At 42.2% G+C, this 15,978-nt stretch overlaps 2 protein-coding genes across 2 annotated transcripts in view; one reads left to right on the forward strand and one right to left on the reverse strand.

Annotated features, from left to right (window-relative positions):
• Positions 1 to 6,479, forward strand: part of psd2 (pleckstrin and Sec7 domain containing 2) — a 32,207-nt gene extending 25,728 nt beyond the window's left edge. The window contains exons 8-15 of the mRNA XM_046406195.1: positions 580 to 669; positions 802 to 845; positions 960 to 1,150; positions 1,272 to 1,342; positions 1,830 to 1,987; positions 2,764 to 2,908; positions 3,218 to 3,361; positions 3,828 to 6,479. Coding sequence (XP_046262151.1) covers positions 580 to 669; positions 802 to 845; positions 960 to 1,150; positions 1,272 to 1,342; positions 1,830 to 1,987; positions 2,764 to 2,908; positions 3,218 to 3,361; positions 3,828 to 4,058 — 1,074 coding nt within the window. The 3' untranslated portion in view covers positions 4,059 to 6,479. The remainder of the gene's footprint in view (positions 1 to 579; positions 670 to 801; positions 846 to 959; positions 1,151 to 1,271; positions 1,343 to 1,829; positions 1,988 to 2,763; positions 2,909 to 3,217; positions 3,362 to 3,827) is intronic.
• Positions 6,480 to 8,807: 2,328 nt separating this feature from the next.
• On the reverse strand, positions 8,808 to 15,685 carry purab (purine-rich element binding protein Ab). The gene has a single exon (XM_046405551.1). It carries the CDS (start codon positions 15,550 to 15,552, stop codon positions 14,707 to 14,709), a length of 846 nt encoding a protein of 281 aa, XP_046261507.1. The 5' UTR covers positions 15,553 to 15,685; the 3' UTR covers positions 8,808 to 14,706.
• Between the last annotated feature and the right edge of the window lie 293 nt (positions 15,686 to 15,978).

The raw sequence follows: 15,978 nt of genomic DNA on the forward strand, positions 1-15,978 counted from the left end.
TTAGCGGTTAGATGGCATGGTTGATGTGCCTCCTTTTTGTCCTGTGCACTGTTGCAAATCACCATAGATAAAGTAAAGTTCATATTCAAACAAAGTGAACGGCAGATTCAGTTTTGAAGGGGCTCTATTTACAATGAAAGATTTTGACTTAGTAAGCGTTGTCCCACTACCTCTGCATATAAATGAAAGCATAAAACATTTTATGATTTATGTTTTTTTGTTATTTTTCAAGAAAACTCCTTTGTTTTGTCTGTTATGTGGCCTCCTCATAAGAAAATATGAATTCAAAGCCACAAACCAAATCCTTTTTTTTCCTCCTTTTTTGTGATAGCACTGAGTCTATTTAGCTTTAGTCTCCATTATGTGTGTGTACACCGCCATCCAGTGGACGCTTTTAAAGCTGCCTTCAGATCGGATCAAATAAAAGTGGGATGAAATTACAGACTGCTTTGGAATTTAAGATTTTCTCAGCTTCTGTATACTGAACTGAGCTAAATCAAGGTGAAATTTCATGTGAAACTTTAACCGATCGTTTTCTTTATTATTATCTGTCTTGTCTATTTGTTCTCTTCTCCTCAGAACATTGGTAAGAAGATGTCTTGCCAACAGTTTATCAGTAATCTCGATGGTCTCAACAATGGCAAAGACTTCCCTAAAGACTTATTAAAGGTAAAGACCCCCTCCTCTGCAGCCTCAGAACTGAAATATGTCTTTACATTCCCACCTTATGGTGAATTACAACAAACCCAAGAAGAAAGAACATGTTTACAATTTCTCTCTTTTATTGCTTTGCCCACACAGGTCTTGTATAACTCAATAAAGAATGAGAAGCTTGAGTGGGCAGTGTGAGTATGCATTTTGTGTCAAAAGGAACATTTTTTGAAGTGTGCATGTCATTTAGAAGTCGCGCTTGAATATATGCTGCTCAGGTTGATCTGAATGGGTACTTGTGTGTGCAGTGAGGAGGAGGAGCTGAGGAAGAGTCTGTCAGAGTTAGTGGAGGAGCAGTGTGAGGGCGGTAGCAAGCGTGTGGCCAGGGTAACGGACGGCAGTAACCCTTTCATCGCCATTCCTATTCTCTTAAATGCTGTCACATACAAACATGGAGTGTTAACCCGCAAGAGCCACGCTGACATGGACGGCAAACGCAGTGAGTGATTGTATACACACACACGTTTGACTGAAGTTTGCAAATTTTTAATAAGTTACTATACATATGTGAATATGGAATATGAGAGAAGTTTGTTTTTCTCCCCTTTTCTTTTTTTCAGCCCCAAGGGGTCGCCGCGGTTGGAAGAAGTTCTATGCGGTTCTGAAGGGGATGATCTTGTATCTCCAGAAGGTGCTGCATCTCGTCCTCTGCCCTGTTACCATAGAAACACACATCCACCACTGCTGTCATTGCAGTGGTGGTGGATGGTGCTCAGCTCTGGTTGTGTGTATGTGTGTGTGTGCGTGTTTGAGAGGGAGTGAGATAGAGAGAACATTCAGACAGTAAATGAGGCATAGCAGCTCTACTATGTGTTTGTCTCCCCCTGCTGGTAGAAACTCTGTACTAACCGCATGTAAGGTTGAAACATTCAACCTTGAGTTTGCTGAGTGATATTTTCACTATGTTGTGTGCGTTAGTGTAGATACACGTTAAAAGAGCTGCTAATCTATAGGTTTCATTCAGTGAGGACCTTAGAGTGAACTTGACTCTTCTGTTCTCTGCTATAAGAGACAAAATGAGCAAATGGATTGAACAGCATTTACAGGCTCTGAAATATAAAGCACTGAAATCATTTCTGATTTCCTGTTTTGTTTTGTTTTTCTTTGATTTAACCCAGGATGAGTACAAGCCTGACGCCGACATTTCCGAGGTGGACCTGAAGAACGCGGTGCGGATCCACCATGCTTTAGCCACGCGTGCCACCGACTACAGCAAGAGAGCCAATGTACTGAAGCTCAAAACCTCAGACTGGAGAGTCTTTCTGCTGCAGGCACCGTAAGTCACCCAAGCTGAATTTGACATGTCTCCAATACACTCCAGAGTACAGGAGTGAAGACAAACCCAATATCATTTTCCATTTTATCTGTATATGTTGTAACATTTTATGTGTGCTCATTTTATGGTATCACCCAAACACATGAAACATTCAGTGGACTGATGTGTAACTCTCATGGACAGGATAAGCTGGTGAAGATTAAGCATAGATGGATGGCGATGATGAGCTGTCTCTGTGTAGTGCCGCTTCCATAACATTTATTTATCTAAAAGGTTTCTTCAGGACACTGTAGAATAATTAATTAGAGCTGAGAGTACATGAGAGTATGTTGTGATACCTGACTGTCACTGTCCCACACAGATGTGTAGGCTTGAGAGCTACAAAATATGACTCAGACTCCTTGAAGGTCTTATAGCCTCCTGTTGAGTCTCTGTTCAAATCACAAACTCAGTCTGACTTGCTGCTGCCTTCTGCTTTGTTTTCATCTGCTAAAAAGAATACGTCCAATTTAAAATATGTCATTTAAATCTGAAAGATTACGATTGGGAATTTAGACACACAACGTCAAACGTCGATAATATTTGCTAGTGTTTTGAGATGATAACACTTTAAATGAAGTTACATTCTGTTAATCGGAATGAAATTTTTTGCCGCCAGGTGAAGCTAAAGTGCACAACAAAAGAGACATCAGTCAAGCGATTTTCATTGCACGCCCTTGCCTCTTCTGTCGCCCTTCATCAGCACCTCACTCTGCTGTCTCTCCTTCTTTTTCCAGGAGTGAGGAGGAGATGATGTCTTGGATCTTCCGGATAAACCTGGTGGCAGCTCTTTTCTCTGCTCCAGCCTTCCCTGCTGCCATCGGCTCCATGAAGAAATTCTGTCGGCCCATCCTGCCGTCTTCGTCCACCAGACTCAACCAGGTACACATAGAAACACTCATGCACACACACATTCAAACACACGTGATGACATTTATTAGGAACAAGAGCATTAATCACACTCTACTGGTTTTTTATTTACTCTGCAATAAATATTTAATTTTGATTGATATTTTGAAGTGGATGTAATATACATTCTATTACAGCTATTTAGCATGCGCAATCCCTTCACATTTAAAATCTCAATGCAGGGTTGGGCATTTTTTAAATATTCTATTTGTGTCCGCTGGCATCTGATTGGCTGCGTTGGGCTATGTTTCGTTTTTTTTCTCCGGTCTGTGATTGGTGCAGGAGGAGCAGCTGCTGAGTCATGAGAGCAAGCTGAAGCAGATGAGCCTGGAGCTGGAGGAGCACCGGAAAAACTCGCCCTCAGCAGACCCCAAAAGCCGCGAGTGGGAGGAGTTCCGACTCAAAGAGCACTACCTCACGTATGAGGTACAGGCTTTATGCAGCTCGGGTTTATTTGCCTGTTAATTTATTGTTAATTTTTATGTTGAGTTACAAGACAGCTAAGAGACCAAAAAGCTTAACAGATGTTTCATCTCCATACCATTCCAATACAATGTTTACTTAATATATAGTTTATATTGTATCTGTATATGTTATGTATAGCAAGGAAGATGTTCAGTTAGCACACATAAAATTTCAAACTTTTTATATGCAATTTAAATCATGTAAATGGAAAAAACGATGGATCTTATGGATTTTATGGATGGATTTTATGTGTCTGAAAATGTCAGATCTCATTTGAATTCCTCAGTCAATCAAAATATAAAACAGAACCTTTGTCAAATTAAACAGAGTGTAGTAAAGGCAGTGCTCGGATCACAGATCACCCAAACTCTTGTTTCACCTTTTTCTGGTCTCACTCTGCCTCTCCCCCTCCCCTCTTTTTGAGCAGAAGACTCGGTATGAGACATACATTAGCCTCCTGCAGGCCAAAATCCGGGCTGAGACGGACGACCTTGAGAAGATCGAGGCCAGCGTGATGGGTGGCCTGATCATGGAGGGTGGCCTGGCCGGCCGCGAGTGCCACCTTCGCAAGACACAGTCCTCCCCATCCATCAGTCAGGCTCACGGTGGGCTGAATGGGAGGGCTGCTGGATGCACTGCCCCAGGACAGAGAAGCTGAGCGGAGGAAGGAGGACCAGAGACCATAGCCCACAAAACCACACCCTTCCAAGCCAAACTAGCTTAATCCTCCAACTTCTTACGGTGTTTTTTTGTTCATATTTTGTGTTTTGGGCTCCTTCATTCCTCCTGACTGTAATTATCCTTCCCAGAATTTATCAATACTGATGATAAATTTCTGTCCTCGAGCAATAGAAAAAGATGATGAAGAGTCGGCACTTGATACCCGACAAGTGACCTCGCCAGACCTCAGTTCTTTGAACTTTTATTATTGCACATTAAATTGATCATAACTGTGATCACTATTTATAATGTCATCAGTATTACTTTGAAATGAAACTCAGAGCAATGCAGTCGTCTTTAGTTGTAATGTGTTTTTAGTTATGAGCAGACCTTTGAGTAATTAATAATGTATTATTCTAAGGCCGTGTAGAGAGCAAAGATAGACAGACTGGTTTGCCTTTCTCCTCTCTGTCCTGTCCTCGTCCTGCAGTCCAGGTGCCAGGCAGTGATTCTGATGGAGATGGTACTATTGTAGCATTTTGGCCTTTTTTTCCTTGCTCACTCATGTTTACACACCCAGCCACTGGCAAGTGTGTGTATATGGACCTACACTATGGGTGGAGTGTGGTGTGTGTTAAGATTCAACATATCTGTCCCAGAGCTACAAAAACTCTCAAAAAGAACTTCTCAGAAGGATCAAGTCCCTGCCATGTATAGCATATTTATTTATTTATTTAATTCTACAGACCTTTATCCTTGCTTGCTCTTTTTCAGCAGCTTCCTCCTCAACACTCATACAGTTACATGAATTTGTATGTGCTAAGGAGCTGCCAAGTGGAACAACCATAATTTGAGCTGTTCACTAAGCGGAACAGGAGGTTGAGTGCCTTAGTCAGTGGCACCTTGAGGCTAGTTATTGAGGGACTGGGAGAGTGTCAGTCAGTTGTTTGTCAGAGATCCCAATTCTGTTTCTGTGGTTTTTTGCCGCTACCCCAAATACTGACATGTATTCAGTTATTCTTTTTCTCTTACAACTCAAATCCAAACTGAAGAGAACAGTATGTTACTGAATGAAAGCACTGTGCCATGTTTTATCACACGAACTACTCTTAAATCACAAAGGATTGCGCTGAGCAGTGCACTGAGTGATAGAGCTGAACAATATATGGTTGGGTGCGAGGTTTCTGAAGATCGAAATGAAGGGCAGAACATCAAAGTGCTGGTGGGAGGCATACATACGTGTGTGTGTCTATGTGTGTGTGCATTGTCTCTCTTAACTAGGTCAAGTTGAGTTGTTGAAGCTATAGTAAAGTAAATACAGCAGGGTCATGTTTTGTTTGAAGAATTTACCGAGCATGCTTTGTGAGAAACAGTGCAGTGACCTTCTGCTGAATAAGACTGCCATCACAGTAAGGTCTGGAATTGTCAAAAAGTGTCTTCAGCCATCATCCTCGAGACAAACGACGTACCTTTATCTCTTCGAACAGAAAATCTAACCGATCTAATGTTCTTGTTTATAACATGTTACGTGGCCCATCAAAGCTTGTTTTGGTCTTGCATTGGATATTTACTACATCCGCATATTAGAGTGAGGAGGAGAAAATACTTGTTTTCTAAGAAGAGACTAGTTTGGTTTTCTGGGTGAGGCTGTCTTCAGCATGATCCAGTGCACATCTCTTTCTCACGGAAGATGGACTTGGGGTGGTGGTACCGTTGTTTATGAGCACCTTAAATGATCCCAATCAAACACACACACACACACACACACAGACACACCTTGCCTCTTTCTACGTAATTTGCTTATGACACAACTGTAGATCAGTGAGCTTAGTGCCCCCTCACTCAGCCTCAGTGTGGCACAGAAGCATGTTGACATAACCAGAGCTGAGGATATCAACAATATCAATTATCATATCTCTTGCTCTGGACGCAGCATTTCTACTGCTTCGTGTATCATATGAACAGTGACTGATGGGTGTCTGAGATCCTTTTGGGACTTGGCTGGAAACCTGGAGTCACAGCTGGAATGCTGGAACTGGATCCTTGTACAGACCAAATGCCGAGGTGGAGCTGAGTTTTCAGCGAGGAAGTACCATTTTATAAAGCTATATTGTTAGGATAAAAAACTGCTTTCTTACAGACTTCCCCTCATAGTCACTTTGGCTGTCGTGCTAACCATTGTTTCCCAATGTTCTAGGGTAGGCCTGTGCTGTAATATAGGATTGTGACGAAAAATAATTGTTGATTGTTTTGTTTTGTTTTTAAAAAATGACAACTTCGGCACTTTGATGTCAGCATTGGATCCGTCTTTGTTTGTATATGGGAACTTTTGTTTTTTCGACCGGATGCTCATACTATGTAAAGGACATATTTACTGAATATTTAGTCTGTGCTTCATAAAGTAAGCTTTTATACAGGTGATCGTGGTTGTGATTTATTTAATATGACTAACTCTGTGATGACAAACAACAACAAACATTTACAACAGTGTGCACACCTTGGTACATTACTTTGTGCCATAGTGTCAACAAATTTTGTTCAAAGCAGGATCCTCGTTGACATGTTTAACCTACAGTTAAGAGCTAGGTTTGAAGGTCAGATCCAGTGTAAAACATCTGTTAACTAACTAGTACCTAATAGCCACATACAATAAGCAGACATAGACATTTTATAAGAGCAAACAGTATCTACCCACTCTTAAACAAGTAATTGTTGCTGAGTTTGTCTTTATTTTATTCAGTCTTATCCTCAGTAGGGGGATACAAACTAATTCACAAAACTATAATCACAAAACAGGACTGGTATAATATTTAATGAGTTACAGAATACAGTACATTGTGCATCATGCCATAAACTCCTTTACATTATTAACTTTGATATAGGTATGAATTCATGTGTGTCAACGTAGGATTCACATCTTGCAAAACAATGTGTGGAGCAGCTTTTAGTAACTTAAGGTGAAACACAATGCTGTATCATACCCCAATTTCCTAAACTATCTATCTATCATCTATCCAACTATCTAAACCAGACTATTACATGTAAACTCAAAAAGTATCTCCTTCTCATCCACTTAAATCTTGAAGTGGTACAGGGATGCGGCCCTTGTCCCATAACTTCACATCTCACCATACTAAGAATAAGATGACAGTTTTGTATCTCTGTCTGTAAGGAAAGAGCTTAGATAAAAAATAAAATAAATCAGGACAAGTATACTACCATATTGGCATATTAAAACTTTTTACTGACAAAGTGGTTGGGTTAAAATATTTGAAAACTAATTTTTATTTACTTTTTATTTCTTTATAAGATTCTCCTATATTTGAGAGCCGTGGTACAGCGTGAGCCTGTCTCTTTAAGAAAGTGTTGCATTATGGGTTGTTTGTAGCTGTAATGTTGCTAGGCTAGCGACTTTCTACCTTTCTGTCCATCGGGTTGTTTTCTAGCCCCTAAACTGTCTAGTAAATTCACTTTGACCTACAGCTATTTAGCCAGTACTTGTTATCTCTTTCCTTCCCTCTCTCCCTTGGAGACATTTCTAATGACCTGAAAGCATCTTCGGAAGGTCCTTACTGAAACAAGAAATCTTAGCGTCAAGCAGCCTACAAATATGGTGCCATTGACTGTCATATTAGAAGACGACGAGCTGAGAAAGGCGGTCCAAAAGATGCCAGAGTGAGAAAAAGTTCTGCGTGTGCATCTGTGACTGAACAAACTTCGCAGCAAGGTATACATAAACAAGTACCATCTGTGGGGGAAAATGTATTTGTAATGCCTTTGAATTTTTAGTTTAGCCCATGTACTACCAACACGAAGGGGGAGGAATTTATGACCTATACTACGGCTTGCCATCAGGGGGCGATCGAGATGTTTCGGCTTCACTTTAGGAAAACTGTCATGTCGTCCTTCAGTCACTAGGTGTCACTAATAACGTCGCTCTGTTCTATCTAACTGTTCTAACTGTTGCAGCAAAGCAGTTTAAGCTGCGTAAAATATCTCAAATTACTTGAATATTGTAAGTTTAAAAAAGGCATAGTCTCTTAAAATGAAATTTTAAGAAAATTCTGAGTCATAATTAATTTAATTAATAATTACCTTTGACCTTTATAAATCACAAAACCGCTGCATCACCTGGTCAATGCCAATTGTCTTTGACAATGTAAAGTATTTTAAAAATGCTATTGTTTATGTTGGGTGTTTTATTTTTTATCGTCTTAGCTTCTACACTCTTATTTACATGTGTTGATAACTTTCAAATGTTATGTTAAGTGTGTCTTACCACAAAATGTCTTTTTCTAAACGCATGTGTTTCAGCTACAGTTAATTAGGGTTGTTTTTTATTCTTTTTATTATGGCAACTTGCTCTGATATACCAAAATAAAATTTAAGGTAATTTGCCAGCTGGCGTGTTTTACATGAGTATCAGCATGGTTATCAGACACATTATTTGACTAAACAGAGATGCAGCTGCATGCCTCGTAATAGTCTCATGCAGTAACCACTGCATGTAAAGGTGAGTACAGTATGTTTCTGCTCCTTAACCTATTACCCAGAGTAGCTTATGACCTGCATTGCCTGCATATATGTATAACAAAACAGTTTTAATTAAGGGCTATTTTATAATTCAGCCAACAAATCATGGATAGTCTAATATTTTACTTTTAACTTTTAGTTTCACTCATTGAGCCCATCCCTGCTAGAAAATGGTTGACTGTAGTGTTGAGACAGTTGTGTGGAGACAGGGACATGTGGAATGACTTTTTATTGCGCGATTAGTCACTTTTCAGACAACAAGGCTCCCCCAACATTAAAACAAACAGCAATGTACAAAACAGCACACCTTTTTTGCCATCAACGGAAATTTAATAAGGTAGTGAGGGTACATAACAGAAAGTAATGAAGTGTAAGGACGTGAGTTATGATGATGTTGAGATGTATAGGATGAGCTTGATGTCAAAGCCAAAGTAAGCACCATCGTCATGTAGTCAGGAAAGGCCATATTTCAGTAAGAAATATTCTAGTAGGGGTGAGGAGAGGTTAGACATGATACAAGAGGCTTGTTATCACAGTTTTCAGACATTTTTACCAAACAGAAAAAAAAGAACAATATCGGTGTAGCACTACTTTGTCATGCAATTTACTTTAGTAAACCTTCTGACACACAGACAAAATATACTTCAATAAGTAGAACTCAATACATCTCTGTCCAGCAATAGTCACAATGCCTGTAATTTATACTCTTTGAATGTGAGATCCCTATCAAAAATAATATGCAGATTTTTATTTTTCTTAATATATCTAAAGTGCAAGTATTTATCCATTTTATTCAATGCTTTCTGTAAGTATAAAATACAAAGGAAAAAAACAGCAATATGCTTTTCCTGTTTACATGTTATATTTTCTGAAAGGAGGAGCATCATATATAACAAACCATATATATATATATATATACACACACACACACGCACACGCACACACACACACGCCACAGATAAAATAGTTTTAAAAGATACAACATATTATCTCATATGGGGATGGTAAAGGGATTTAGACCAAACGGTGACATGGGATATGTTCATTGTGCATTGACCCCACCCCTTAAAATCCAGGATCCATTTCCCAACATCTTCAAAACATTTTAAAGAACATCTTTATAACTATACATGACAGTAGCCTATACAGTCTGCAAACATAATGGACCCTACTCGGTGCATGTGCAAACAGAAGACGTGCTGAATGAGCTCCTCTGTCAGTGGTTTTGTGATGAGTCATATAGTGCTTGGCTTTGACCAGAGGCTGTAATTGGCTGTGTGACTAACCAGGAACTCTGAATGGCCAATGAAAGACTACAACACTGAAGCCAGAAACAGGGCGCACCTTATGGAAGTGTAATTTGCTAAAGGCAGGCAGCTGCCACCCACATTTCAATTGAGGAAGTTTGCTGTTTTAAGTATATGTATATGTGGCTGTTTGAATACAGTGAGAAATGTGAATAAAATGTCTCCATTCAAGACAGGAGGAACAAGCAGATGAAGCAGCTGGAGCCATCATAGCAATCTGATTTTGAGTAGATGCAACAAGTTCCTACTGCTGCACTTTTGAGTTACATCTACCATTACATTTTTCTCTTCCCATCAGTTGAAATGTGTGAGGAATGGTCGAGTCAGCTGTTGCTTGAAAAATAAACGCCTTTAAATAAAATTTGACAAACTAAACACTGCAATTCTTACAGACAGGAGAACGTCATGATTAGGGATTGCTACGATGGCTACTGCTGTATAATAAATCAAAACAAGGTTCTCGTCAATGCTAACACGTTTAGTGCAACATCACCCATGTACACTGAACTTAGCCAGAGCCACTGAGGACAGCACAGCTTGACCACTAACGCTTTACGCAGAAAATGAGACAAAAACATCTGCTTGCCATTTTGCGTTTGAGTTTCAGAAATGGATAAGCATGTTATGCGGGTGCAACATGGCTGCAAGGTCACTCAACATTTTGCTGTGACACTAGGCGAGTTCTCATAAACTGAAAAAATCCGATTTGATCTTGCTGTTTTCAGGAAAAGCGCAAGTGCCCCCCATTCTGTTACTCAGATGCAGCTACAAACCCAAAATGCACGGTTCACGTTTCACAACTGAATCGCTCTGCACTAAAACACAACTGACCCAGTAGCACCTGGCAATTACAGTCAGTTACGAAGCAAGAAGACTCGTCCCTTAATTTTTAAGAAAATGTGTGCGTTTCACAGAGTGAGGCATTCACAGAGTGAACTCTATGAGCAGGTTCAGGCTCCCCTTATATTTGGCTATTAGAGAAAGAGAAAAAAGAGGAAGTGTTGTATTTCCAGTCTTCATGTAGTGTGAGCCTCCTGGAGGCCTAAATTCAATCAAGCTAAAGCTAGAACGCTTTGGGGAAGTGCCATACTACGACAGACAGTCCAGATTCATGTTGAACTCAAGATGAACTCTGATTGACCTCAGATGTGCTTTGCAGGGCACATAGTCATAGGTGGCTTGTATGCATGTCTAATGAAAATGGGCTTTTATAATTCACAGAGCAGTGTGAGGAAATATAGTCATCTACGCAAGAGGGGAAAGAGATTTCCTGTTCTTCTGCAAAACAGAGAGAAAAGTCCTAACTGGATCTGTCTGACAGCCGGGTCAGTAGGTCGTGGTAGGCTGCTGCTGGTAAGCCCCTACAGTGCAGTGCCAGTCTTCATCAGGCCTTTCACCATCACTTGGAGACAAATCTGCGCCAAAATGTCCTGTGTGGAACAGATGGGATTTTCTGGAACATTTTTGTTGGCTCCATTGCCACAGACATGCCCAATCAAACACAGATTAACTTTTTAGAGCAAGGATTCAAAAGGAATTCTGATACTATTTCAGTCCAGGTGTGCTTTGAGGAATTTTGCTTTAGTCTAGCCTTACCTATCGCACATGTCTGGCAGGCCCAGGCTGTAATGACATTAGCAGCTTTTATCCAACTGAGGCCTCTAAAGCTGCAGTCCATGTAGTCTGTATTTCCCCTTCATACCTCCCAGGTGGCACACCACTCTGACAGGGCCTGTGTCCAGGCTCAGTCGCATTAGCTGTTGAAGGCCAACCTGCTTTAAGTGAAGCTGATAGGTAAACTAACCACTTGGAGCATACTGATTGTTAACTAGCCCTTCACTGTAAGCCTAGAGGTCGATCAGGTCAAGAAGAAGCAATGGGCTGTGCGTCTGACAAAGCATATTTGGGCATTTGGACAAGTTTTGCTGCACAGACGAAGAGCCGGGGACTTTTTTAGCTTTGAATATCGAGTTGGGAAGAGTAGCAGACATGAGATCAGAGTCTGCCCATGTCAGTGAGAAGGATTTTAATCCTCAGTGTAAAAACAACAACAAACTTCTCTGTCCTTTGGGTCTGCTGCAGCCGATCACTATCACCTAACTCACGTTAAACTGCAGAGAAGCCAAAGACATCTCCTGGTTCACCTGTCCTGCCATCGGCAGTCCCAGGCGAGAGAGGGGGTTGTGGTCAGGCTCCAAACACACAGTTTCCTGGCTTCTAATGACAGGAGGCCTTGTGCAGCTCTAGGCGCCATTCAAAATACTTTAGAGGCCTCCCAAAGACTCAGATAGCAACAAGAGGCCTCAACAGGGAGAGACTGTGTGTATGTGTCAGCCACCCCTCGAAGCCCCAAGATACTATTCAGCTTCGGTGTGGGCCACTGCAGAGAGGCTGACATGGAGACAGTTAGAGGTTGTCTGTCTGCCTTATGTGTGTGTTTGGGGAGGTCGAGGACGGAAAGGGTTTTTCTCTGGGGTGACTTCGCAGGGGGGAACGTAAAACACCTGAACTAGTCTACATGTACTGATATACAGACAAGGCAGCCTACTGGTTTACAGAACGTGACAGAATAAATACCTCACTACTAGTCTGACTTTTTTTTCGCACTTTGAGCAAGTGTTTCGGAGAAGAAAGACTTCACATTTCGGAAAAATAATGCAGATGCATTAACCTCATTGTCATGCTTTCAAATATCTACTGATCACATAGCCTGTACATTTTTTCGTCCTTTAATAGTCTATACACGTGATACAATGCCACTATTGGCACGTACACAATATTGCACACTAATATGAAATGTCCTACACTAGTCAGTCCTCTCTGCCTGGGAGGGAGAAACCTGACATGTCTTGGACAACATAAAGTGGAGAAAAGAACTTTGAAGAAAAAAAAAAGAGCATCAGAATAAAAATAATGCAAAAGTGACATATTCTGAGCGGCGAGGCCCCCATGGAGCGATCAAGGGGCTGTAGCACCATAAAGAGATAGATAGTGCCTCGGCCCTGCACTGATAGGCCTCTACATCCACTGAACTGCACTCAGACTAAGGGCTTGGGACCGGTCAGCTAGCCGCTTAGACGGCTGACTGCCTGGCTCTTTAACAGCAGCCATCTCGGCTCTGACAAACAGCCTCATCCATTCATTCCTGATTTAGTTTTTTGTTGTTGTTGTTTCTTTTTTTTTTTCTTTTTTTTTCTTTTTTCTTTTTTTACATCATGGTGCATATGGTGTGCAAAGCCACCTGTAACATCTCCAGATGAATCGCCATGGGGTCCACTGGGCGTCAGACCCAGTGCTGCCACAGGTGGTACATCCTGGGTTGTTCTGTTCCAGGGAGACACATCTCTACTCTGTGTGAGGCCACCAGGCCAGGGGTGCTGCTAAGGATTCTGGGCTTCAGGGTGCCAAGTGTGGCACCCTTCTCCACCCTCACTTCCAAAGTGTTTTTATGGCAGCACCTCATCTTTCAGAAGGGCCTACTCTCTTGTTTTTGCCCACTACCATTGTTGGCCCTCAAACTCCCAGCAGCCTTTCAGCTCACTTTCGCTGTTGCCACCCATGCTCTAAGTACCACAGGAGTGTGAATCCCGCAGCCCTGGTGAGTATTATTTCGGCCTACATAACAGCACTCGTAAATGAAAACGTACAGCGGTCGAGGTCACAGACCATCCACGTGAGAACACGTAAACGAGTGGAGTGTATAAGGCACGGGTCGTAATGACGTCAGAGAGGATGCATTGCCTCGCTGGCTGCGCTGACGCGTCTCTTTTTTTTGTTTGTTTGTTTTTTTTTTTGTTTCTGCGCCTTGCGCTCCCACAAGTGGACCTCATCGTTTTGCATCCCCCACCCCCCCGAGGAAAAACAACAAAGTAAGAGAAAGAAAAAACTTAACCCACAGAAAACGTGGGTATCTTAATAAGGATTTTTTTTACAGCTGATTCACAAAATCATAATTAGTACATCTAAGTTAGCACTTTTTTCATTTAGGTTTATGTGGACATGGTGCAAGAGAGTTGATATTCAATATAGTAGCTCAGAGACAGATTTATCCCATTTGTTTGAGGTGCACAAAATAGGCTTTTTTCTTTTGAGTCTCAACATTTCCATTATGGCATGATGGAAATGCTTTCATTAGGCTCCTACTTTTGAGGTCAAATTAAAGACTATAGCCTACTTTGCCAAACTTCTTTTAAAAACATGAGCCTACACGCATGCTGACAGGTGTTTACAGGCCTGCAGTGCTGCGTTCTGCAATTCATACACTTTTTTTTAGAGCGCTTTCATATTTATTCTGCGTACCTTTATAATAAACTATACATCTGGTATCAGATTTTGGTTTCAGAAAGTCCATCATATATTCTCTTTGTGCTGATGTCAAATATTCGTTCTACATGAAGACTGTCATTTTATATAATAGACCTCTGGTTTTATGTTTGATTAAATCTTAGCATATGACCAGTTTGAAAACATTTAAACATTTCTTTTTTTCGAAATAGCTTTGATGTGTGCAAAATCTGTCATTTGATAGAGATATAAACACTCTGTTCATTGTCATTTAAATCAAGTAGGAAACAGTTCATATCTTACAGTTCAATCCTTGATAGCAGCGGCTTACTGTTACATGGGTGGTAAGTGGGGTGACATCCAGTAAAATGAGCGAAGAGACAGCAGAGGTGCTGCCATGTCTGTGGAGGTTGTGTGTGTGGGGTGATTCCCTTGGAAATTCTCTTTCTATTTTACAGTTAAAAGTCTTTCAGAGTTCAGTTTTGTCTTTGTTGTTTCGTTTCTGCTCTCCTGAAATCCGCGTCAGTCATCGTCGCCGTCATCTCCGCCGTGTGGGCCCTCAGGTAGCAGTTCGGAGGCCCGTTTCTCTCTACTCCTCTCCTGGATCTTCCTCATCTCCTCCGCGTATTTACAGAAGGTGTTGCCGAATTTGGACCACACTTTGCACGGAACCGTAATGGAGTTCCGGTACGTGGGCTTCACCTCGCTGACCCGCATGAAGACCCCGTACTTATTGGAGCCCACGTCAAAGAAGAAGCGCTTGTTGTCGACCGTGAGCGAGGTGCCCTCCGGGAGCTCTGCGGGCTCCTCGTCCACGCCGTAGTCGTCGATGAGTTTGGCCAAAGCGTCACGGAACTCGATGAGACCCTGCGCCGGCAGAGCGATGGTCTGGCCTTGCGCGCTTCCCAATCCGGGCCCCCGATTAACGGTCTGTCGGATCCTCAGGAACCGCCCCCTCTGGTTCTCTTTCAGATCCATATAATATTTCCGATTCTCGCGCACCAGGAATTCGCTCTTGAGCGCCCGCCGGGGCTCATCCTGCACCATGTCCGGGTTGGTCGGGCCCAGCTGGGCGTAATGTTCGATAAAGTCCCCGAGATAATCGCGGAACTCCACGGCAACCGACATGGAGAGAGTGAGGCGGCTCTTGTTTCCCCCAGCCCCGACCTCAGCTATCTTTAGGAAGCGGCCTTTAACATTCTGCTTCACGTCAAGGTAGAAGCGCTTGTTCTGGATGTCGACGCGCTTGGAGGCGAGCTCCTCGGTGTCGTGCTGCAGCCGGGACATGGCGCCCATCGCACCCGGGGGCAGCGAGCCGGGGCCTGCGGTGGGCCCTCCGTGGTCACTGCCACTGTCTCTGTCCGCCATGATGCTGCCTCCCTGCTTTACCTTCCACCGTCTCCCTCTGCCTGCTGCAACCTCGACTGCCCGTCAAACCACTCCGCCGCTCTATCGCGAGATGAGAAAGGAGGAGAGGATGAAAAAACGAAAGCAACTGTAGTTAGTGTTACTGTAGTACTCCGAGCGGGTTGCGTTCAAGAAACTCGCGCTGTCTTTGCAGCGTTTTGCAGAGTTTTCACTTCAGCCTGTAGTGCAGCTGTACAGGGTATCGAAAGTTATGCCCCACGGATGAGAGCCTAAAACACTACAGCACTAACATCAGCATAGATAGATAGATATGTGATGGTTATTGGTTTGGGTGTTTCAGCACTATGGACAGCGATCAGAGAGATAACAGGACACAGAGGGATTTAGGGAGCAGGGTGAAAGAGAAATTTCTGAATGAGCAGTGGG

This window comes from Scatophagus argus, chromosome 12 (genome assembly GCF_020382885.2).
Source record: "Scatophagus argus isolate fScaArg1 chromosome 12, fScaArg1.pri, whole genome shotgun sequence".
Lineage (NCBI taxonomy): Eukaryota > Metazoa > Chordata > Actinopteri > Scatophagidae > Scatophagus > Scatophagus argus.

What these genes read in the sequence shown, in the direction of transcription:
- purab (XM_046405551.1), bottom strand. Translation starts at nt 15,552, where the DNA reads ATGGCGGACAGAGACAGTGGCAGTGACCACGGAGGGCCCACCGCAGGC.